The sequence below is a fragment of the Hemitrygon akajei genome, chromosome 13 (genome assembly GCF_048418815.1).
Source record: "Hemitrygon akajei chromosome 13, sHemAka1.3, whole genome shotgun sequence".
NCBI lineage: Eukaryota > Metazoa > Chordata > Chondrichthyes > Myliobatiformes > Dasyatidae > Hemitrygon > Hemitrygon akajei.
Window position 1 is genome coordinate 88,827,270 of NC_133136.1, and position 23,697 is coordinate 88,850,966.

The window sequence follows — 23,697 nt, forward strand, 5'->3', positions numbered from 1 at the left end:
TGGCATAAACAATCATGGTCCTGGAAAGACCATGATCACCCACGTTATATAACATGGCTCATAATGAACAAATAATTACACTAGATAATTTCATGCTTAAAGTATCAAACCTCAACACTTAGATCTACTAGTTCTGTACCTGAATGGTTTGCTGTCAGGATCAGTGTCTTTAAATCCCATTTCCTCCAGCTTACATCGTCTGTACAGTTCGTAATGACGTGCATGTGTCTGCTCCCTCAGATCCTCCATATTTACACGAATCAGCATTTCACGGAGCTTCACAAAGTCACAGTGATTTTCATTTTCCACTATAAAAAGTAATATCTTACAGTTTAAGATTGTTCATAGAGCCCATATGTCTAAATCTAAACTATCTCGATTCTACCCTGGCATTAGTCCGCTCTGTGATAAATGCAAGAGGGGCGTGGCCTCTCTCATCCATATGTACTGGTTCTGTCCTAGCTTGGAGAAATTCTGGAAAGATGTCTTCACTACATTATCGGGTATTCTGAATCAGTACCTAGAACCTAATCCCTTAATTGCTCTGTTCGGTTTTTGGGGCGAGACAGATTTATGTCTGGGTCTGACCAAATGCTGAATACTATCCTTTGCCTCTCTCCTGGCGAGACGCTTGATCCTCCTTAGATGGAGAGATGTTGCCCCGCCCACTCATGCGCAATGGCTTAACGACATTATGGCCTGCTTGGACCTCGAAAAAATTCATTATTCAGTTCTTAATTCGGATCTAAAGTTCCATAAGGTCTGGGGACCTTTTATCGAGTACTTTCATAACCTTCCTCTTGACTAGGGGTTTTTTTTTCTTTTTTTTTTCTCTTCTTTTCTCTGCTTTCAGCTCCCTTTTTTTTTCTGGTAGTAGGCATTATTATCCTCTGTTGCTATGTGTATTCACAGTCTGGGAGTTTGACTGTCCGGACTTATACTCTTTATACTGTGTGGTGGTAGGTCTGGAGTTGCTGTTGTTTTTTTCTTGTGTTGTGGGGCTTGGGGAGGACACTAAGCTCACCTGTCTTTAATTTAGGTGCTTTTTTGTTAAATTCTCTTCCTTTGTAGCATATTGTTATTGTATGCTTAATCTTGCACTGTATTAATGCTCCTCATTGGGATTTGGGGTTTTTAATTTTGTAAAATGTTTTGAAAAACTAATAAATTTTTAAAAAAATAAAATAAAAAATAAAAAGTAATATATATTTCCCAAAATAGAAATAAAAGGAAGTAAATAAGACATTTGTTTTGGCAGCAAATGTTTTCCTACTACAATTTCTAAAGCATATCAATTCTACACGTTCCATAAATGATTGAAGCTCAGATCGCAAATAAAACTTGACATGGTCCAGGAACAGCATACAAGAGTCAGGCTGTTTGTTATTCCTAACCTGAAGCATCGTGTGCAGTTTTGGTCTAACTATAGGATGCAATTACAATGAAGGGGATTCACCAGAATATTGCCTGGATTGGGGGACCTTAAGTATGGGGAGGGAATGAAAAGGCTGGGCTTGTTTTTCCTGGAATGGAGGGGTGATGTGATAGAAAAGGCTGGGATGGGGTAGAGAGTCAAAACCTCTCTCCCCCCAGTCGGGCTATCAAAAACAAGGAGGGATAGGTTTAAAGTAAAAGAAAGGATCTTAAAAAACTATCTGAGTTTGAATGACAATATTTTTTTAAAAATACACACACACACACACACACACACACACACACACACACACACACACACACACACACACACACAGTGGTTAATGTCTGGAATGTACTGCCAAAGGTTGTGGAATCAGAAACAATTAATCTAATTAAGAGGCATTTAAGCACTTCAGACACTTAAACAGATAAGGTTTGGAAAGATATGGCCCTAATACTGTACAGACAAACATGATGAGTGCAGACAGGTTGGCCTAAGAGCCTATATCTATGCTGTTCAACTATCATTACATGTACTTTGTTAAAACCTTTATAGAACTAGTCCATAAACTTCGAGGGTGGTGGAGGGGTGTCATGCTTGGGCATTACAGGCATTAACACTTTGCCTACATGTAAATGTCAGGAATGCACAGCCTGGGCTGGTGGCAGAGGGGAGACATCAGGGACTTCATTTAGATAGGCATATGAATATGGGGTAAATGGAGCAATACAGACATTGTGTAGGCAGGAAAGATCAGTTAAGTTAGCCATTTGATTACTAATTTGGCACAACATTGTGGGCCAAAGGGCCTGTCGCGCTGTACTGCTCCATGTTCTGTTTTGTTGTATTTATCCATTTACTGTCCTTAAGGTGGCAGTGCTGAGCCTCTGGCAGTCCTGGTGTCCGTGCTCCTCGAGTGGCGCTGAATCTCACGTTTTAGATCATGATAAGGAAATTTACTACTATTCCTTCCACAGCAGGTTGATGTGGGATTTTAAATCAGAACACACTCAAAACTCAGCGCAGTATGGCCAAAGGTCTTAGACCCAAATCATTAACTGTTTCTCTTTCCACAAATGTTTTCAGCCTTTTCTGTTTTTAATTTCAGATTTCTGGCGTCTGCACTTTCCTTTGAATTTTCAGGGTTTGTGATTCGAAAGGGAGCCCGCAGATGGTACGTTCCCTTCAGTTTCCTGACTTGCAATTATCAGGCAGTTTTCAGACATTTTCCCAGGCTGGTTTATGGAGCTGAAAGGCAGGCAGGGTTGTCCAACTATACAACTTTGTAAACCAGGTTTTTAAAAAAGGACCTTTACAGCATTTAATAATCACAGGAATTATCTCTGCATTAACCAAAGTATAATATATTCCAGGCTCAGAAGAGGAAGGCAATCTCCCCCAGCATCTTGGCCACTAGAGGCTTACGAGGTGGTGTTGAAATGCCTTAGGGGGAAAAAAAACTGTATTTCGTTCTGTGAACACAATGTGCTGGGGGTGGAGCCTACAGGGTGCCAATCAAACAAGCTGGTTTGACCTGGATGATGTCAAACTGTGCCAAATCAGACATGTGAAGAATACTCCATCACATTGCTTTATGACTTGCAGCTAACACATTGAGAGACTTTGGGGGAGGTTGGATCACTCACTGAAAGGCACCCAGCTTCTGACATTCTTTTTGTAGACATGATGTTTATGCAGCTGGTCCATGCATGGATAAATAGGATAATAATTTCAAATTCTTTTTTCACAACAAAACAAACAAAATTTTTCTATAATTAGGTATTATGCTGAAATATACCAGATCTCTTCTCACTTGGGCTTAGCAAAGCAAATATTTTAAATTCCTTGTGTTTTTAAAGCTGTAATTTGAAACTGCCCAAGGATTATTCTGAAAGAAACCATCATTGAAACTTGCTACAGAGGAAGTTTTCAGATAATTTTTCAGACCAGTTTATGGAGCTGAAAGGCAAGCAGGGTTGTTCAACTATACAACTTTGTAAAAGCATATTTAAAAAAAAAGACCTTTACAACATTTAATAATTGCAGGAATTATTACTACATTACCCAGCATGTAACACATGCCATGCTCAGAAGAGGAAGGCAATTTCCCCCAGCATCTTGGTCACTACATCTGTAGCTCTACAGACTTTATCACTGGACATCACAATGAAGAATATGCCAAAATTACCATTTAAAACTTACTCTAAAACAAAACTCAAGAATTTGATCTGTTCACCAAGTTTGATATTTTACTACATTTGCACATAACCAGTAGTTTAAAGCTCTTGAGTAGAAGCTACAAGTACTTGCTAAAGTAATTCTCTTGAATAATTTGCAGGCAAAACTGGAGAACCCCAAGATCAGCAGATATATGCACACACAATCAAATGATTACTCTCTTTAATTACAATATTTTGTAAGCACCCAGTGTACCAACTGGTACAACATAAACTATGCTCCAACCAACCCATATCATTCGATCCAGAATTGGTTTATTTCTAACTGTGAAAAAGGATGTTAACTTTTTTTAAAACATATCAAATTTATCAGTTAAAGTTTCCAGTGCAGTTACAAATAATGACAGAGCTCTCTACTACAAGTATTACTGAGAAGATAACTCGATTTTGCAATTGCCCTTTCCATCGTTGTTGACAAGAAACCCAAGGAGGTTAGACAAATAGATTGTCTTGTAAAAGTATTCAAGCCCCAACCCTTTGTTTACATAAACATGTATTACAACCAGGGATTTTGATAAATTTAGCTGAGAAATTTTATTTGTGAATCACATACTTTTCCACCCACAGTAGTGCCCCATAAAAACCTAGAAAATTGTAAAGTGTGAAAAACTAAAATTTCAAAAACTGAAATGTCAGCAATTCAAAAGTATTCGTTGCCCTTTGCTCATTACTTAGTTGAACCACTTCTCGCAGTTTCTACAGCCAATAGACTTTTTGGGTAAGTCTACGTTAGCTTTGCGCAACCTGATGGAACAAGATTTGCCCATTCCTCATTACAAAATTGCTCAAGCTGTGCTAGGTTAATTGGAGAGCGTCAGTGGACAGCAATCTACAGATCTTGCCAGAGATGTTCGATCAGGTTAAGGTTAGAACTCTGACTGGGCCATTCAGGGACATCAATTTTCTTCATTTGAAGCCACTCCATGGTTGCTCTGGCAGTGTTTTGGGTTGTTGTCTTACTGAAAGACAAACTTGCTCCCCAGTTTAAGCTTTCTGGCAGAAGCTAGCAAGTTTTTATCCACGATCTGTCTGTATTTAGCAACATTCCAGACCAGATTTCCATTCTCTGCAGCTGAAAAGCATCTTGATAGCATGATGCTACCTCCACCATACTTTATAGCAGGGATGGTGTTACCTGGCTGATGCACAGTATTAGATTTATGGCACACCTACTGCTTAGTGTTGAGGCCAGAAAGTTCCAACCATCCACTGGACTGACTTCCACATCTTTACAGGATCTTCTACATAACATTTCGCAAAATCTTTATGGGCTAGGATATGCTTTTTTTTTATAAAAAGTCCGGGCTTCTTCCTTGCCACTCTTCCATAAATACTCTTTTTGTGCAAGGCCTTACAGGTTATGGAGCCATGAACTTCATCTCCAAATGCAGCCGCTGACTTCTGCAGCTCCCTCAGAGTGACTCTTAGCCTCCCTTACAAGTGCCATTCTTCTCCGGTAGCTAAGTTTAGAAGGGCAGCCTGACCTAGGAGTGTGGCCGTGGTTTCCACTTTTTCACTATGGACTGTACTGAGTTCAGAGGCATGTACCCTTCCCCAGATTTGTGCTCAACTATTATCATTCTCCTGGCTTGTCTTGAATGCTCTGTTGCCTGCGTTTTGGTTTGGTTTACTGAAAATCTACCATACTGTTGGACCTTACAGAGAGAGGGAGAATTGATTCTTATGATATCAACAGGTAATCCTCCAATTTTCTACATCAACAAATTGGGTGAGTTGGTAAGGTAAACATTGCACCTGAGGAAAGTTAGCATAGTAATTACAAAATAGATGAATACTTTTTCTGACTCACAATTTTGGTTTTTACTTTTTTAGTAAATTGTTGACAGATTTTGGAATTTTTCTTTTTATTTAACATGACGCACAATGTTTTGTAGATTAGTTTAAAAATATCCTACTTCAATGCATTTTATATTTAGAGGGTAAAATGTGGAAATACTCATGGGGGCTGCTGAATACTTTTTCAAGGCACTGTCTATCTTCTTATTCAAACGTACCCTGTACTATTCCCCAGGGATATTGTCGAGCTTTTGCCATTTTATTCCCAATCTTTATTTCTTCAGTGCTGCCGACAACAGCAAATGGAAGATGACCCTGCAAAAAACAAAAGTGGAAGTGAGCTCTTCCTGAATCAGCCTACGAGAGAGCCAATGACAGCAAAACACTCTACTATTATTTCCCTCGATATACTTTCGTCAAAACTCTATGGCTTTCAAGTGAAAATAATGATTTAGGAAAAAAATATATAATTCTACAAGGGCAATACTGCAATGTCCAATTCTGTTAGACAAATATATTTATAAAATTCATGTTTAAAAATATTACAATACACAAAATATTTATTTAGATAATAAAAGAATTGGGTTATTAATGCTCATCTCAACCAGACCAGTATTACAACCTACATTCATTGTTGAATTGATTTCTGCGACAGTTTCATCATCCGTTGGGAACTGGTAAATCTGTACGCCATTACTAACTAATTCACTCATGATTTTGATCTTGAATTTATGTAGTTCACTCTTTGAGATTGTGTCCGCTTTGGCAATGATGGGGACTATATTCACCTGCAAAAAAAAGAGTAAACTTGGTGTTTCTTTGTACAATGATCACATCCTTACAACTGCATAATACTTCCTTCCACACTTTAAGTGCAACTTAATACCCCTCAACTAGCTCCTGAACCAGAGTGGATAACTTTACTCATCTCAACATTCAACCAATTCCACAAACTATAGACTCACTTTCAAGGACTCTATAAACACATGTTCATTTATTATTACTTTGGTGTTTTTTTCCTGTTTTGTAGTATGTATACAATTTATTGTCTTTTGCATATTGTCTTTGTGTGCAGTTTTTTTTATTGATTCTATTATGTTTCTTTGTAATCACTGTGAATGTCCGCAAGGAAATGAATTTCAGGGTAGTATTGGTGACACACATGTTCTTTGATAATAAATTTACTTTGATCTTTAAAATTATTGCAAAACAAGAAATTGCATTAAAATTGCACCAATTTCTGAATAATGTTAATCTGGTGAGCAATTGATTTATACTTGTGTGTTGCACCTACGCTGTAGGTATCGCGTATCCTACGCCATAGGGTGACATGCACCTCTCCAGAAAGGTTACTCATGTGTCGCGGCGACACAGACGGCAACAACTGTGATTGGTCCACTTAGTAGCATCGCATTTCCGGTTGCTTCTTCTCCGTCATGTTTGTAGGCTGTGCGTACACCGATACAAAATAGATAAACCAAATCGTCAAATCCTCCTGTTGACATGCGAAAATGTTTGAAATGCATTTCCTCATCTACGTCTGTCATGAAAAAACTCAACACAGTGGCATAGAAACCCCACCGCCAACTAGTGTTTTGGCGCACACCAACGCATGTTCGCTACCGTGTAGAGCAACACAGAAGTGGAAAATCAGGGTTACAACGTAGGCTGCGGCGTAGCCCGTATGCACAAGTATAAATCTGCCTTTAGCACACTTTCACTTATGTTACAACATAATCTATCCATTCTTTGTTTGGAATGGAAATAAGTGCCCAGAAAACCAAGCTCATAGCAAATGCCAACAGACATCTCAGTCTATGGTCAGAAACCTGAGACAGTGCAGCAGTTCAAATACCTGGGGGGTACTTGATGATGAAGGATCAAGACCAGAAGTCCCGGCGAGAACCACACAGACAATGACTGCACTATCCAAACTCAAGACAATATGGAGGGACAGCAACATCATCATGAAGTACAAGATCAGACTCCTGCGTTCATTGGTATTCTCCATCTTCCTGTACGCATGTGAGACATGGACCCTCACAGCAGAGCTACAGAGGAAGATACAGGCACTGGAAATGAGATGCTATCGCAACATCGTGGGCATCTCATACTTGGACCACATCACAAACGAGCAGGTCCGCAAGACCATCCAGCACCACGTTGGCCCTCATGAAGACCTTCTCACAACGGTGAAGAAAAGAAAGCTGAGATGGTATGACCACGTAACAAGATCCAGTGGCCTTGCAAAGACCGATCTACAAGGAACTGTGGAGGGGAAAAGAATGAGAGGCAGACAGAGGAAAAGATGGATGGACAACATCAACAAATGGACAGGGAAAACACTTGTGGTGACCCAGGCTCTGGCACACAACCGCGACAGTTGGAACAGACTGATGCAAAGCTTGTCATGACGGCGCCCCGACGACTCCACCAGGAGTTAAGGGCGCAAGGCAAGGCAAATCTGTCCATGAAAGACAACCTTATACAAAGAACCTACCTCCAGTTCTACCCTCTCAATAATATTTGCTGTAAACAAAGGTGTTTTGTTCTTGATTAAAACTCCCTCTTCGCAAGGGGTGAACAATGACCAAAAGCAAGTGGTTCCTCATCTTTCTAATCAAAGCTCTGGTTTTAAGACGACAGCTATCGAGGGAGAGAAAGAATTCAGGACTGAAGCACAGAGGTACATAGAGAGGCATTTACATGTTGGTGATGGTTTTAAATCAGTAGCGTGCTAAAAGCAGCACGAGACAAGTGGCAAATGTCTAATCTCAGATTGCGCAAGATCACATCCAACAGTGCCGAGGTCATGCAATGTTTCCCGTCTGGAAAATTTGGTCAAGGGCTACAGAATCTTGATCTTGGACAGGACCTCCCTCCTATGGAGTGCAATCTGGGCCTTGGATGGAACCACGTTACTAAGAGGTGGGGGTCGAGGGAGAAAGATTTGAGAGGGAAAGACTGTGACTGTTAGGGACTTCTACTGCACCTCCAATCCAACTTTACAACAATAAGATTCACTTAAAGAATCTAAGTTATCATGAGACTTAGAATGTGACTTGCTAGAAAACACATCTGTGATTATGAACCTGAATGTCACAGAATGTCACAGGATAGATTACAGAGCTCCTCTAGGGAGGCTATTTGGGTGGAATTGAGGAATGGGAAAGGTGTAGTAACACTGATAGGAGTGTATTATAGGCCACCTAATGGGGAGCGTGAGTTGGAAGAGCAAATGTGTAAGGAGATAGCAGATATTTGTAGTAAACACAAGGTGGTGATTGTGGGAGATTTTAATTTTCCACACATAGATTGGGAAGCTCATTCTGTAAAAGGGCTGGATGGTTTAGAGTTTGTGAAATGTGTGCAGGATAGCTTTTTGCAACAATACATAGAAGTACCGACTAGAGATGGGGCAGTGTTGGATCTCCTGTTAGGGAATGCGATAGGTCAGCTGACAGATGTATGTGTTGGGGAGCACTTCGGGTCCAGTGATCACAATAGCATTAGCTTCAATATAATTATGGAGAAGGACAGGACTGGACCTAGAGTTGAGATTTTTGATTGGAGAAAGGCTAACTTTGAGGAGATGCGCAGGGATTTAGAGAGAGTGGAATGGGTCAAGTTGTTTTATGGGAAGGATGTAATAGAGAAATGGAGGTCATTTAAGGGTGAAATTATGAGGGTACAGAATCTTTATGTTCCTGTTCGGTTGAAAGGAAAGGTTAAAAGTTTGAAAGCGCCATGGTTTTCAAGGGATATTAGAAACTTGGTTCGAAAAAAGAGGGATGTCTACAATAGATATAGGCAGCATGGAGTAAAGGAATTGCTCGAGGAATATAAAGAATGTAAAAGGAAACTTAAGAAAGAGATTAGAAAAGCTAAAAGAAGTTACGAGTTTGGTTTGGCAAATAAGGTGGAAGTAAATCCGAAAGGCTTCTACAGTTATATTAAAAGCAAGAGGATAGTGAGGGATAAAATTGGTCCCTTAGAGAATCAGGGTGGTCAGCTATGTGTGGAGCCGAGGGAGATGGGAGAGATTTTGAACGATTTCTTCTCTTCGGTATTCACTAAGGAGAAGGATATTGAATGGTGTAAGGTGTGGGAAACAAGTAAGGAAGTTATGGAACCTATGACAATTAAAGAGGTGGAAGTACTGGCGCTTTTAAGAAATTTAAAAGTGGATAAATCTCCGGGTCCTGACCGGATATTCCCCAGGACCTTGAGGGAAGTTTGTGTAGAGATAGCAGGAGCTCTGACGGAGATCTTTCAGATGTCATTAGAAACAGGGATTGTGCCGGAGGATTGGCGTATTGCTCATGTGGTTCCATTGTTTAAAAAGGGTTCTAGAAGTAAGCCTGGCAATTATAGACCTGTCAGTTTGACATCAGTGGTGGGTAAATTAATGGAAAGTATTCTTAGAGATAGTATTTATAATTATCTGGATAGACAGGATCTGATTAGGAGTAGCCAGCATGGATTTGTGCGTGGAAGGTCATGTTTGACAAACCTTATTGAATTTTTTGAAGTAGTTACGAGGAATGTTGACGAGGGTAAGGCAGTGGATGTAGTCTATATGGACTTCAGCAAGGCCTTTGACAAAGTTCCACATGGAAGGTTAGTTAAGAAGGTTCAGTCGTTAGGTATTAATGCTGGAGTAATAAAATGGATTCAACAGTGGCTAGATGGGAGATGCCAGAGAGTAGTGGTGGATAATTGTTTATCGGGATGGAGGCCGGTGACTAGCGGGGTGCCTCAGGGATCTGTTTTGGGCCCAATGTTGTTTGTAATATACATAAATGATCTGGATGATGGGGTGGTAAATTGGATTAGTAAGTATGCTGATGATACTAAGGTAGGAGGTGTTGTGGATAATGAGGTGGGTTTTCAAAGCTTGCAGGGAGATTTATGCCGGTTAGAAGAATGGGCTGAACGTTGGCAGATGGAGTTTAATGCTGAGAAGTGTGAGGTTCTACATTTTGGCAGGAATAATCCAAATAGAACATACAGGGTAAATGGTAGGGCATTGAGGAATGCAGTGGAACAGAGAGATCTAGGAATAACAGTGCATAGTTCCCTGAAGGTGGAGTCTCATGTAGATAGGGTGGTGAAGAAGGCTTTTGGAACGCTGGCCTTTATAAATCAGAGCATTGAGTACAGAAGTTGGGATGTAATGTTAAAATTGTACAAGGCATTGGTAAGGCCAAATTTGGAATATTGTGTACAGTTCTGGTCACCGAATTATAGGAAAGATATCAATAAATTAGAGAGAGTGCAGAGACGATTTACTAGGATGTTACCTGGGTTTCAGCACTTAAGTTACAGAGAAAGGTTGAACAAGTTAGGTCTCTATTCATTGGAGCGTAGAAGGTTGAGGGGGGATTTGATCGAGGTATTTAAAATGTTGAGAGGGATAGATAGAGTTGACGTGAATAGGCTGTTTCCATTGAGAGTAGGGGAGATTCAAACGAGAGGACATGATTTGAGAGTTAGGGGGCAAAAGTTTAAGGGAAACACGAGGGGGTATTTCTTTACTCAGAGAGTGATAGCTGTGTGGAATGAGCTTCCTGTAGAAGTAGTAGAGGCCAGTTCAGTTGTGTCATTTAAGGTAAAATTGGATAGGTATATGGATAGGAAAGGAGTGGAGGGTTATGGGCTGAGTGCGGGTAGGTGGGACTAGGTGAGATTAAGAGTTCGGCACGGACTAGGAGGGCCGGAATGGCCTGTTTCCGTGCTGTGATTGTTATATGGTTATATGGTTAATTTCACAAAAATTACACTCCACAAAAGCCATGATCCAAGATTGTCATATTGCCCACCAAGTGTGAGAAATATATGCTGCAACTATCCTAAACATTAGGATGTAATTTTTATTTGTCAATGAACCTTCAAACCATATTTAGAACATGTCCTATGAAACCAGTGAAACCTTCAACATATTTCACAGCAACATCAAAAGTTGACACCAAACCTCAAATGAGGATACTGGGCCACATCATCGCACCTGCAGATCGTAGTTGGGGCAGTATCTTCTAGCACTTACTGTCAAGCATTAATAACTCTGCCAATGAGTTGTCAACCTTGCAATCTTGTCTGCCATCAATTCAGTACACCCTCCACTGAGCTCAGTATCCCAGTTAAATCTAGCTCATGTTCCCCTCCCAGGGATTCTGGCAAGCCCTGCAAAGAAACAGTTTGATGCAGTCATCAAGGATCATAGCATGAAGAAAATCTGAATACTAGACTTTTTTTTAAAATAAAGTGTCGCGTGGAATCGTAGATGAAAAAATGAATACCATTTCTTGGTTCAGTGGAAAGATATCGGTTGTGCAGTCCAAGAAAAGTCAGCCTGAAGTATTCTCTCACACTAAGCAAGTCTTTACTCTCAGCATTTCTTTCTTCTTCTATTAATGATTAGCTAGCCTTCAGGTCTGATGGACTACATAATCACAAGGAACACTACATCTGAATGGCACTTTGTTCTCCAATCCTGTCTCAAGAGCTGAGAAGTGAACTTTGGCATGTTTTGCCTACACTGGCCCACAGCCAAAGTAAAACACTCCACAGCTGTCGCCAATCAGTTTCGAAAGCTGCATGTCTATTTTACTTCCTGCATGACTGTATGTTGAAGTTTGACATTATGTTCACAAGGTTCCACTGGGATATGGTTCTGCAGAGATATGTTACTACTGATGTATGGTTCATCTAAAGAACAGTTCCAAGAGTGCATATTACAGCTAGAAAACAACACTGTTAAAATGTGGTTCTACTGAAATATTGTTATATGGAGCTTCTAGTACTGTTAGGATGTCGTCAAGGTTATTGTCATTTAGCTATATACATGTATATCGTTAAACAAGACATTTCTCTGAACCAGGATGTAAAGCACAGTAGTATACTTAACACACATAATAACTTCTGAAAGCAAGGATGAAATCTACAGATAGATTACACATAAAAAACAAACTGAAGTGCATAAATTAAATACTATAGAAAGAGTGCAAGGAAGTTGCCTGGATTGGAGTGTGTCCCTTATGAGAATAGGTTGAGTGAACTTGGCCTTTACTCCTTGGACTGACAGAGGAGGGGAGGTGACCTGATAGACAGTCAGACAGACAGACTTTATTGATCCCGAGGGAAATTGGGTTTCGTTACAGTCGTGCCAACCAAGAATAGTGAAGAAATATAGCAATATAAAACCATAAATAATTAAATAAAAATAAGTTACCATAATCATGCTAAGTGGAAATAAGTCCAGGACCAGCCTATTGGCTCAGGGTGTCTGACACTCCGAGGGAGGAGTTGTAAAGTTTGCCACAGGCAGGAATGACTTCCTATGATGCTCAGTGTTACACCTCGGTGGAATGAGTCTCTAGCTGATTGTACTCCTGTGCCTAGCCAGTACATTATGGAGTGGATGGGAGACATTGTCCAAGATGGCATGCAACTTGGACAGCATCCTCTTCTTAGACACCACCGTCAGAGAGTGCAGGTCCACCCCCACAACATCACTGGTCTTACGAATGAGTTTGTTGATTCTGTTGGTGTCTGTTACCCTCAGCCTGCTGCCCCAGCACACAACAGCAAACACGATAGCACTGACCACCACAGCCTCATAGTACATCCTCAGCATCGTCCGGCAGATGTTAAAGGACCTCAGTCTCCTCAGGAAATAGAAATGGCTCTGACCCTTCTTGTAGACAGCCTCAGTGTTCTTTGACCAGTCCAGTTTATTGTCAATAAAAACACAAAATGCTGTCAGAACTCAGCAGGCCAGACAGCATCTATGGGAGGAGGTAGTGATGATGTTTTGGGCCGAAACCCTTCATCAGGAGTGAAGTAACATGGGATGGTCAACGGGGGAGGGATGAAGTAGAGAGCTGGGAAGTGATAGGCCGAAGGGAAATGGGCTAGGGGGAAAGTGGAGAATTATGGGAAATAAAAGAGAAAGCTTTTCTCAGCTCTTCCCAGCTCTCTACTTCATCCCTCCCCCCAACTTCTTATCCCCCCCGACCATCCCATGTTACTTCACTCCTGATGAAGGGTTTCGGCCTGAAACGTCGTCACTACCTCCCCCCATAGATGCTGTCTGGCCTGCTGAGTTCTGCCAGCATTTTGTGTTTTTATTTATTTCCAGCATCTGCAGATTCACTCGTGTTGCCAGTTTACTGTCAGTTCGTATCCCCAGGTATCTGTAATCCTCCACCATGTCCACACTGACCCCTTGGATGGAAACAGGGGTCACTGGTTTCCATCCAAGAGGTGTATAAGATGATGAGAGACATTGATTATATGGTTAGTCAGAGGTTTTTTCCCCAGGGCTGAAATAGCTAACACAAGGGGGCATAGTTTTAGGGTGCTTGGTAGGTACAAGGGGAATGTCAGAGTTAAGTTTTTCCACACAGCGAGTGGTGGGTGCATGGAATGCACTGCCATTGAAGGTGGTAGAGGCGGATACAATAGGGTCTTTTAAGAGAATCTTAAATAAGTATGTGAAGCTTAGAAAAATAGAGGGCTATGTGGTAGGGAAATTCTAGGCACCTTCTAGAGTAGGCTACATGGGTGGCACAGCATTATGGGCTGAAGGGCCTGTAATGCACTGTAGATTTCTATGTTTCTATATTGTAAGGTACAGAAAACGGATTAACCAGTGCCTCTTTGAATACGATGCGACAGGGAGTTCAGAAGTCTAACAGCCAGAGGGAAAAAACTGTTTCCCATCCTGACATCTTGTTTTATGTGGTTCTAAGTGCTGTGTTAATAGGGTGTGATTCTACCAAGGCACAATTCAGCCAGTGTACAATACTCTACTCAAATGTGGCACTATTGAGGAAATGTTCCTGATGGAATTCATAAAGGTATTCCAATCCACACCTAACAAATTTTGCTTGAAGTACACTTCATACGTCAATGTTTATCCATAATCCTACCTTGTGGGTTTTTGTCCTTTATTTACCAAGGCTAACTGAATAAAGAATGGGAATTACAATTTTATTTCTTTGGTCCATCTGTCAGATAGATAGGGGTAAGCCTTTAAAACTGAAACCCAATAGGGGTTTGGCTACGACAATGGACAGGCAAAGAGATTGCATGTGGTGTGGCTGCAAGACTGTCATTTCAGGAGATTTGGGCATTCACGTGACCCCCAAACATAGAAATAGTTAAGAAACAGGGTTTTAAGGAACTTTTTCCCAACATCTTAAAGGAACATTCCAAAGCATTGTTTAGAGATGGAATGCCACAGCTTGGGCCTAGGCTGCATTAGTGGGGTGACTTAAATTAGGTAAGAATTTGAAGATCACAGTGCTCTGTCAAGTTGATGGAGGTTGCAGATACAGGTAGCAGCAAGGCCATGGATAGTTTTTAAAATGCAGATGAGAATTTTAAAGACTGGGATGCACACAGATCAAGAGCTACAATGGCTCGTTGAGCACAAGGGCGATGGGAATAGAACACTGTTAAAGATGAGAAGAGATTTTAGTAAGTTTATGTGTGATTCTATAACAGTACCTAGCATATCTAAATGAACGTGTATGATTTAGCATGTTAGTACTCTTTAGCATGCTATTAGCATTGTTAAAACCCTAGTTATCGAGAGAAATACAGTATATATATGTAATCAAGGAATGATCAAATATGGAGACGAACTGTGCAGCCAGTGGATCTGAACTGAAACATAGTAGGGAGAGAGAATAAGGATGACACACTTACTGACTAAATATCGGGCATATGACATAGGAGCAGAACTCAGCCATCAAGTCCACTCCACCATTCAATCATCGCTGATTTATTATCTCTCAACCCCATCATCCTGCAACCTTTGTTGCCCTCAAAAATCAAGAACCTGTCAACCTCCATTTCAAATACACCCAATGACTCTGCCTCCACAGCTGTCTATAAACACAAATTCCACAGATTCACCACCTTATGGCTAAAGAAATTCCTCTCATCGCCGATCTAAAGGGACATCCTTGTATTCAGAGGCTGTGCCCTCTGATCCTAGACTCTCCCACCATTGGAAACATCTGCTCTACATCCACTCTATCAAGGTTTTCCAATATTTGGAAGGTCTCAATGGGATTCTCACCCATTCTTCTAAATTCCAGTAAGTACAGTTCCAGAGCCATCAAAAGCTCCTCTCATGTTAACCTTTTCATTTCCAGCATCATTCTCATGAACCACCTCTTGACCCTCTCCAAAACCAGCACATCATTTCTTAGATATGGAGCACAGACTGCACCAAATGCAATCTAACCTTTGCCTTATAAAGCCTCAGCTTTACATCCTTGTTTTCATATTCTAATCCGCAAAATTAATTCTTAACATTTCATTTGCCTTCCTCACCACCGACTGAATCTGCAAGTTAACCATTAGGAAATCCTGCACTCAGACTCCAAAATCACTCTCCACCTCCATTTTCTGAATTCAATGCGCCATTTAGAAAATGGTCTACACCTTTATTCTTTCCACCAAAGAACATCACCCTGTAGTGTATTCCATCTGTCATTTCTTTGCCCATTTTTCTAATCTGGCCAAGTCCTCCTGCAGACCTCCTGCTTCCGCAACACTACCTCCCACTCCACTGATCTTTGCATTATCTACAAACTTGGCCAGAGACATAATTCCATTCTCCAGATTATTAACGTACAAAGTGGAAAGTAGCAGACCCAACCCCTACCCCAGCGGAACACCACTCATCACCAAATAAACTCTTCTCAGGCTTCCAGTCGGATACAGGCATCAATTATAATCACAAGCAAGAGAAAATCTGTAGATGCTGGAAATCCATTAGTCACCATCAGACAACTAGAAAGGCCCCCTTTATTCCTAGTCTTTGCCTTCCGCAAGTCAGTAACCTTCTGTCCGTGCTATTACCTTTCCTGTAATGCCACGGCTCTTATCTTGTTTAGCAGCCTCATGTTCGGCACCTTGTCAAAGACTATCTAACTATCCAAATAAACAACATCCACTAACTTTCCTCTGTTTATCCTGCTTGTTATTTCCTCAAAGAAGCCATGCTGACTTCAGCTTATTTTATTGTGTGCCTCCAAGTACCCCAAACCTTACCCTTAATAATGAATGTCATCACCTTACCAACAACTGAAGTCAAGCTAAGTGCTCTATAATTTCCTGTTTTTTTGCTATCCTTATTTTTTAAAAGAGTGGAGTGACATTTGTGATTTTCCAGTCCTCCACACACATTCCAGAATCTAGTGATTCTTGAAAGATCATTACTAATGCCTTCATGATCTCTTCAGCTACTGTAGCTCTTTCAGAACCCTGGGATGTACCGTAGTCCACCTGATCCAGGCGACATATCTACCTTCAGACCTTTCAGCTTCCCAAGCACCTTCTCCTTAGTAATAACGACTACACTCGTTGCACCATGACACTATTGAATTTCTGGCATTCTGCTGCAGTCTTTCACAGTGAAGACTGATGCAAAGTATATATTCTGTTTGCCTGCCATTCCTTTGTTCCCCATTACTACCACTCCAGCATCATTTTGCAGCCATCTACTCATCTCTTTTACCCTTACCTGAATGAATGTTTGGTATCCTCTTAAATTATTAGCTAACTTACCTTCATATTTCATCTATATTGCTTTTTTAGTTGACTTCTGGCAGTTTTTAAAAACTTTCTTACCCTCTAGGTTCCCACTAATTTTTGCAACATTAGTGCTCATCCCTCTCTTTTGAATTTATATCGACTTCCAGGATTGTCAGCCATGATTGCCTCCCTTTAGAATACTGTTTCTTCTTTGGAATGAACTGATCCTACATCTTCTGAGTTACTACCTGAAACTCCAGCCATTGCTGCTCTGCCGTCATCCCTGCTAGTGTCCCCTTTCAATCAACTTTGGCCGGCTCCTATCTCATGCCTCTGTAGTTACCTTTACTCAAATGTAATACATTTAGCTTCTCAGGGTGGATTCTATTGTATTGATTACTGCCTCTTAAAGGTTTCCTCACTTCCTATTACTACTTCAAAGTGAGCCCGATTAGATCTGTCAGATGATAGCCAGAGACTCCAACAATGCCTAAAGAAATAAACAAACATTCAATAAGTGAAATGCAACAAAAGGTGTGGTACTTGGATTCACTGGAGAGATCAAAAGAAAGACAGACAGAGCCTGGGCACATCACTTGTTTGCACCCGCCCATCTGGCTGTATAAATGTGCCTAAACACTCAAAACCAAAGGATCACAGTTCCAAACAATGCATTCTATAAGAACTCCATGAGGACAGGCCATCTGAGAAAGGGTGACTAACTGTAACCTCAAATTAAATAGGAGCTGTAGCAATAAGTTAGTTAGAAAAATTTTGAAATCTTGATTATTATATCAACACTTCTTTTGGGATTTTTTTTTACAATGGGTAGAAGATGAACCATTATTGACCATGGAATTGTATATAATAGTCATACTATTTGAAATATCTAAAGTGATCTGAATAGGCTGTTTCTTTTGATTAGGTTCAAATTTCAAAGTAAAATTTATTATCAGAGTACATACATTGTCACCACATACAACCCTGAGATTCATTTTCTGTGAGCATAATTAGCAAATCCACAGAACAGTAACTATAAACAGGATCAATGAATAACCAACTGTGCAAATGCAAATATAAATCAATAGCAATAAATAAAGAGCATGAAATAACATGATAAAGAGCCCTTAAAGTGAGACCATCGGTTGAGGGAAAACCAGAAATAGAATGAGTATAGTTATTCCCTTTTGTTCAAGAGCCTGATGGCTATGGCGTAGTAATTGTTCTGGATCCTGGTGGTGCGAGGTATTTGTACCTTCTACCTGATGGCAGCAGTGAAAAAAAGAGCATGGCCTGGGTGGTGAGGGTCTTTAATGAGTGATGCTGTTTTTCTACGACAACATTTTATGTAGATATGCTCAACGGTTGTGAGGATTTTACCATGATGTACTGGGCTGAATCCACTACCTTTTATAGGATTTTCCACTCAAAAGCATTTGTGTTCCCATACCAGGCCGTAATGTTTAACATGTAAATGTGATCACAATGACAAGTTACTATAATGTAACATGGCGTTGTAGTAACTTTTAAATGATCAACAATTAAAGCAATGAGTTTTCTTTATATAATTTTTATTTAGAGGTAGCATAGTAACAAATCCTTCTGGCCCAGTGAGCCTGTGCTGCCCAGTTAGAGCCATGTGACCATTAACCTACTAATCCCTACGTCTTTGAAATGTGGGAGGATGCCCAATGGTCACGGGGGAGAACGAGCAATCTCCTCACAGACAGCAGCACAACTGTAGCTCTGCTGCTGGCATTGACATAACATTACATTAGAAACATAGAAAACCTACAGCACAATACAGGCCCTTCGGCCCACAATGCTGGGCCAAACATGTTCTTACTTTAGAAATTACCTAGGTTTACCCATAGCCCTTTATTTTTCTAAACTCCATGTACCCATCCAAAAGTCTCTTAAAAGATCCTATTGTATCTGCTTCCACCACCGACCCCGGCAGCCCACTCCACGCACTCACCACTCTCCAAGTAAAAAAAACTTACTCCTGACATCACCACTGTACCTATTTCCAAGCACCTTAAAACTGTGCCCTCTTGTGCTAGCCATTTCAGCCCTGGGAAAAAGCCTCTGACTATCCACACGATCAATGCCTCTCATCAACTTATACACCTCTATCAGGTCATCTCTCATCCTCCGTCGCTCCAAGGAGAAAAGGCTGAGTTCACTTAACCTATTCTTGTAAGGCATGCCCCCCAATCCAGGCAACATCCTTGTAAATCTCCTCTGCACCCTTTCTATAGTTTCCACATTCTTCCTGTAAAGAGGTGAACAGAAATGAGCACAGTACTCCAGGTGGGGTCTGACCAGGGCCCTATATAGTTGTAACATTACCTCTCAGCTCTTGAACTCAATCCCACGGTTGATGAAGGCCAATGCACTGTCTGCCTGCGCAGTCAACCTGCGCAGCAACCTTGAGTGTCCTGTGGACACGGACCCCAAGATCCCTCTGATCCTCCACACTACCAAGAGTCTTACCATTAATACTATATTCTGCCATCATAGTTGACCTATCAAAATGAACCACCTCGCACTTATCTTGGTTGAACTCCATTTGTCACTTCTCAACCCAGTTTTGTATCCTATCAATGACCCGCTGTAACTTCTGACAGCCTTCCACACTATCCACAACACCCCCAACCTTTGTGTCATTAGCAAATTTACTAACCCATCCCTCTACTTCCTCATCCAGGTCATTTATCAAAATCATGCAGAGGAGGGGCCCCAGAACAGATCTCTGAGGCACACCACTGGTCACCGACCTCCATGCAGAATGTGACCCGTCTACAACTACTCTTTTCCTTCTGTGAGCAAGCTAATTCTGGATCCACAAAGCAAGGTCCCCTTGGATCCCTTGCCTCCTTACTTTCTCAATAAGCCTTGCATGGGGTACCTTGTCAAATGCCTTGCTGAAATCCATATACACTACATCTACTGCTCTACCTTCAATGAGTTTAGTCACATCCTCAAAAAAAAATCAATCAAGCTCGTAAGGCACGACCTGCCTTTGACAAAGCCATGCTGACTATTCCTAATCAGATTATACCTTTCCAAATGTTCATAAATCCTGCCTCTCAGGATCTTCTCCATTAACTTACCAACCACTGAAGTAAGACTCATTGGTCTATAATTTCCTGGGCTATCCCTACTCCCTTTCTTCAATAATGGAACAACATCCGTAACCCCCCAAATCCTCCAGAACCTCTCCGGTCCCCATTGATGATGCAAAGATCATTGCCAGAAGCTCAACAATCTCCTCCCTCAGTAGCCTAGGGTACATCTCATCTGGTCCCAGTGACTTATTCAACTTGATAGATAGATAGATAGATAGATAGATAGATAGATAGATAGATAGATACTTTATTCATCCCCATGGGGAAATTCAACTTTTTTTTCCAATGTCCCATACACTTGTTGTATCAAAACTAATTACATACAATACTTAACTCGGTAAAAAATATGATATGCATCTAAATCACTATCTCAAAAAGCATAAAATTTCCAGCACATCCTCTTTCTTAATATCTACATGCTCAAGCTTTTCAGTCCACTGTAAGTCATCCCTACAATCGCCAAGATCCTTTTCTGTAGTGAATACTGAAGCAAAATATTCATTAAGTATCTCTGCTATCTCCTCCAGTTTCAAACACACTATTCCACTGTCTCACTTGACTGGTCCAATTCTCTCGTCTTGTCCTCTTGCTCTTCACATACTTGTAGAATGCTTTGAGGTTTTCCTTAATCCTGCTCACCAAGCCCTTCCCATGGCCCCTTCTGGCTCTCCTAACTTCCTTCTTAAGCTTTTCCGGCTAGTCTTATAATCTTCTAGATCTCTATCATTATCCAGTTTTTTGAACCTTTCGTAAGCATTTCGATACAACAGGGTCTTTTAAGAGACTTTTGGATACGCACATGGAGCTTAGAAAACTAGAGGGCTATGGGTAAGCCAGTAATTTCTAAGGTAGAGACATGTTCGGCACAACTTGAGGGCTGAAGGGCTGGTATTGTGCTGTAGGTTTTCTATGGTTCTTCTTGACTAGATTTTCAGCCTTTCGTACACCATGGTTCCTTTACCCTACCATCCTTTCCCTGTCTCAATGGAACGTATCAATGTAGAACACCACACAAATATCCCCTGAACTTTTGCCACATTTCTGCCATACATTTCCCTGAGAACATGTTACCAATTTATGCTTCCAAGTTGCTGCCTGATAGCCTCATATTTCCCCTTACTCCAATTAAACGCTTTCCTAACTTGTCAGGAATTTCAGCTAGTTTTCCGGGGAAAAAAACGGGCGTCGAGTTCTCTGTGCCAAAGATGAAAATGACCATCCTGATTGTTATTAGCGAAAGGTGCAAAAGCCAGCATCTGTGATGGTATGGGGGTGCATCAGTGCCCACGGCATGGGTGAGTTGCATGTATGTGAAGGTACCATTGACTCTAAGGCGTATATTAGGATTTTAGAGAGACATATGTTGCCATCAAGGTGACGTCTCTTCCCGGGACATCCATGCTTATTTCAGCAGGACAATGCCAGACCACATTCTGCATGGGCTACAACAGCATGGCTTTGTAGACACAGGGTGCGTGTGCTTGACTGGCCTGCTGCCAGTCCAGATCTATCTCCTATTGAAAATGTATGGCACATCATGAAAAGGAGAATCAAACAACGGAGACCACGGACTGTTGAGCAGCTGAAGTCTTATATCAAGCAAGAATGGACAAAATTTCCAATTGCAAATCTACTACAATTAGTATCCTCAGTTCCAAAACGATTTAAAAATGTTATTAAAAGGAAAAGTGATGTAACACAATGGTAAACATGCCTCTGTCCCAACTTTTGTTGAGTGTGTTGCAGCCATCAAATTCTAAATTTGTGTATATTTACAAAATACAATTAAGTTGGTCAGTAAAACTATTGAAAATCTTTTCTTTGTACTGTTGTCAGTTAAATAAAGGTTCACGTGAATTAACATATCACAGATTATTGTTTTTATTGCATTTTGGAAAATATCCCAACTTTTCTGGAAATGGGGTTTGTACATACTGTGTCAGGAAACCTTCCTGAACACACCTAACAAACTCCACTCCATCTAAACCCCTCACTCTAGGGACATGCCAATTGATATTTAGGAATTTAAAATCTCCCACCATGACAACTCTGTTATTAGTACATCTTTCCAGAATCTGTCTCCCTATCTGTTCCTCGATGTTCCTGTTACTATTGGGTGGTCTACAAAAAATACCCAGTAGAGTTATTGACCCCTTCCTGTTCCTAACCTCCACCCACAGACTCCGTAGACAATCCCTCCATAACTTCCTCCTTTTCTACGGCCATGACACTATCTCTGATCAGCAATGTCGTACCCCCACCTCTTTTGCCTCCCTTCCTGTCCTTTCTGAAACATCTAAAGCCTAGCACTCTAAGTAGCCATTCCTGCCCCTGAACCATCCAAGTCTCTGTAATGGCCACAACATCATTGCACTGATCCACGGTCTAAGCTCATCCGCTTTGTTCATGATACTTCTTGCATTAAAACAGACACATCTCAAACCATCGGTCTGAGCGTATCCCTTCTCTGTCACCTGCCTACCCTCGGTCTCACTCTGTCTACAAGCTTTCTCTACTTGTGAGCCAACTGCCCCTTTGTCCGTCTCTTCAGTTTGGTTCCCATCCCCCAGCAATCCTAGTTTAAATTCTCCCCAATAGCCTTAGCAAACGTCCCTGCGAGAATATTGGTCGCCATCGGAATCAAGTGCAACCCATCCTTTTTGTACAGGTCACTCCTGCCACAAAAGAGGTCTTAATGATCCAGAAATCTGAATCCCTGCCCCTTGCTCCATACCCTCAGCCATGCATTTATCCTCCACCTCACTCTATTCCTATACTCACTGTCGCATAGCACAGGCAATAATCCTGAGATTACTACCTTTGTGGTCCTGCTTCTCAACTTCCTTCCCAACTCCCTGTAGTCTGTTTTCAGAACCTCCTCCCTTTTCCTACCCATGTCTTTGGTACCAATATGTACCACGATTGTGTTTTTGTTCAAGCGGAGTGTAGGGTATAGCCTGTGATAAGGGGGAATCAATGGACGAAGCCAGCCATGATAGCAAATACTGCTCCTATTGATAGGACGTAATGGAAATGAGCTACGACGTAGTAGGTGTCTCTGGCTGTTCTCCTTCCCACTTCAGGATATCGTGGATGTGATCAGCAACATCCCGAACTCTGGCACCAGGGATGGAAACTACCATCGGTGCTTCTTTCCTGGGTCCACAGAATCGCCTGTCTGACCCCCTAACTACAGAGTCTCCTATCACTGCTGCCCTCTTCCTTTCCCTATCCTTCTGAGCCACAGGGCTAGACTCTGTGCCCCCCCCATAGTATTCAACAGGAGTACTTATTGTCAAGGGGTACAGCCACTGGGGTACTCTCTAGTATCTGACTCTTGCCCTTTCTTCTCCTAACTGTTACTCACTTATCTGACTCCCGAGGCCCCGGCGTGACTACTTGCCTATAGCTCCTCTATATTACCTCGTCACTTTCCCTGACCAGACAAAGGTCATCAAGCTGCATCTCCAGTTCCCTAACCCTGTCCCCAAGGAGCTGCAGCTCAATGCACCTGGCACAGATGCGGTCATCCGGGAGGATGGGAGTCTCCCGGACCTCCCAC

The 23,697-nt window shown here is 41.4% G+C and overlaps 1 protein-coding gene across 5 annotated transcripts in view; it reads right to left on the minus strand.

Moving 5' to 3' along the window:
* The window catches only part of LOC140738044 (septin-11), a 100,466-nt gene that overhangs the window by 19,035 nt on the left and 57,734 nt on the right, over positions 1–23,697 (minus strand). For all 5 annotated transcript variants that reach the window (XM_073065034.1, XM_073065032.1, XM_073065036.1 and 2 more), the window contains exons 5-7: positions 6,078–6,239; positions 5,670–5,766; positions 140–308 (exon numbers count right to left, since the gene is read on the minus strand). In XM_073065034.1, the coding sequence (XP_072921135.1) occupies positions 140–308; positions 5,670–5,766; positions 6,078–6,239 (428 nt within the window). The remainder of the gene's footprint in view (positions 1–139; positions 309–5,669; positions 5,767–6,077; positions 6,240–23,697) is intronic.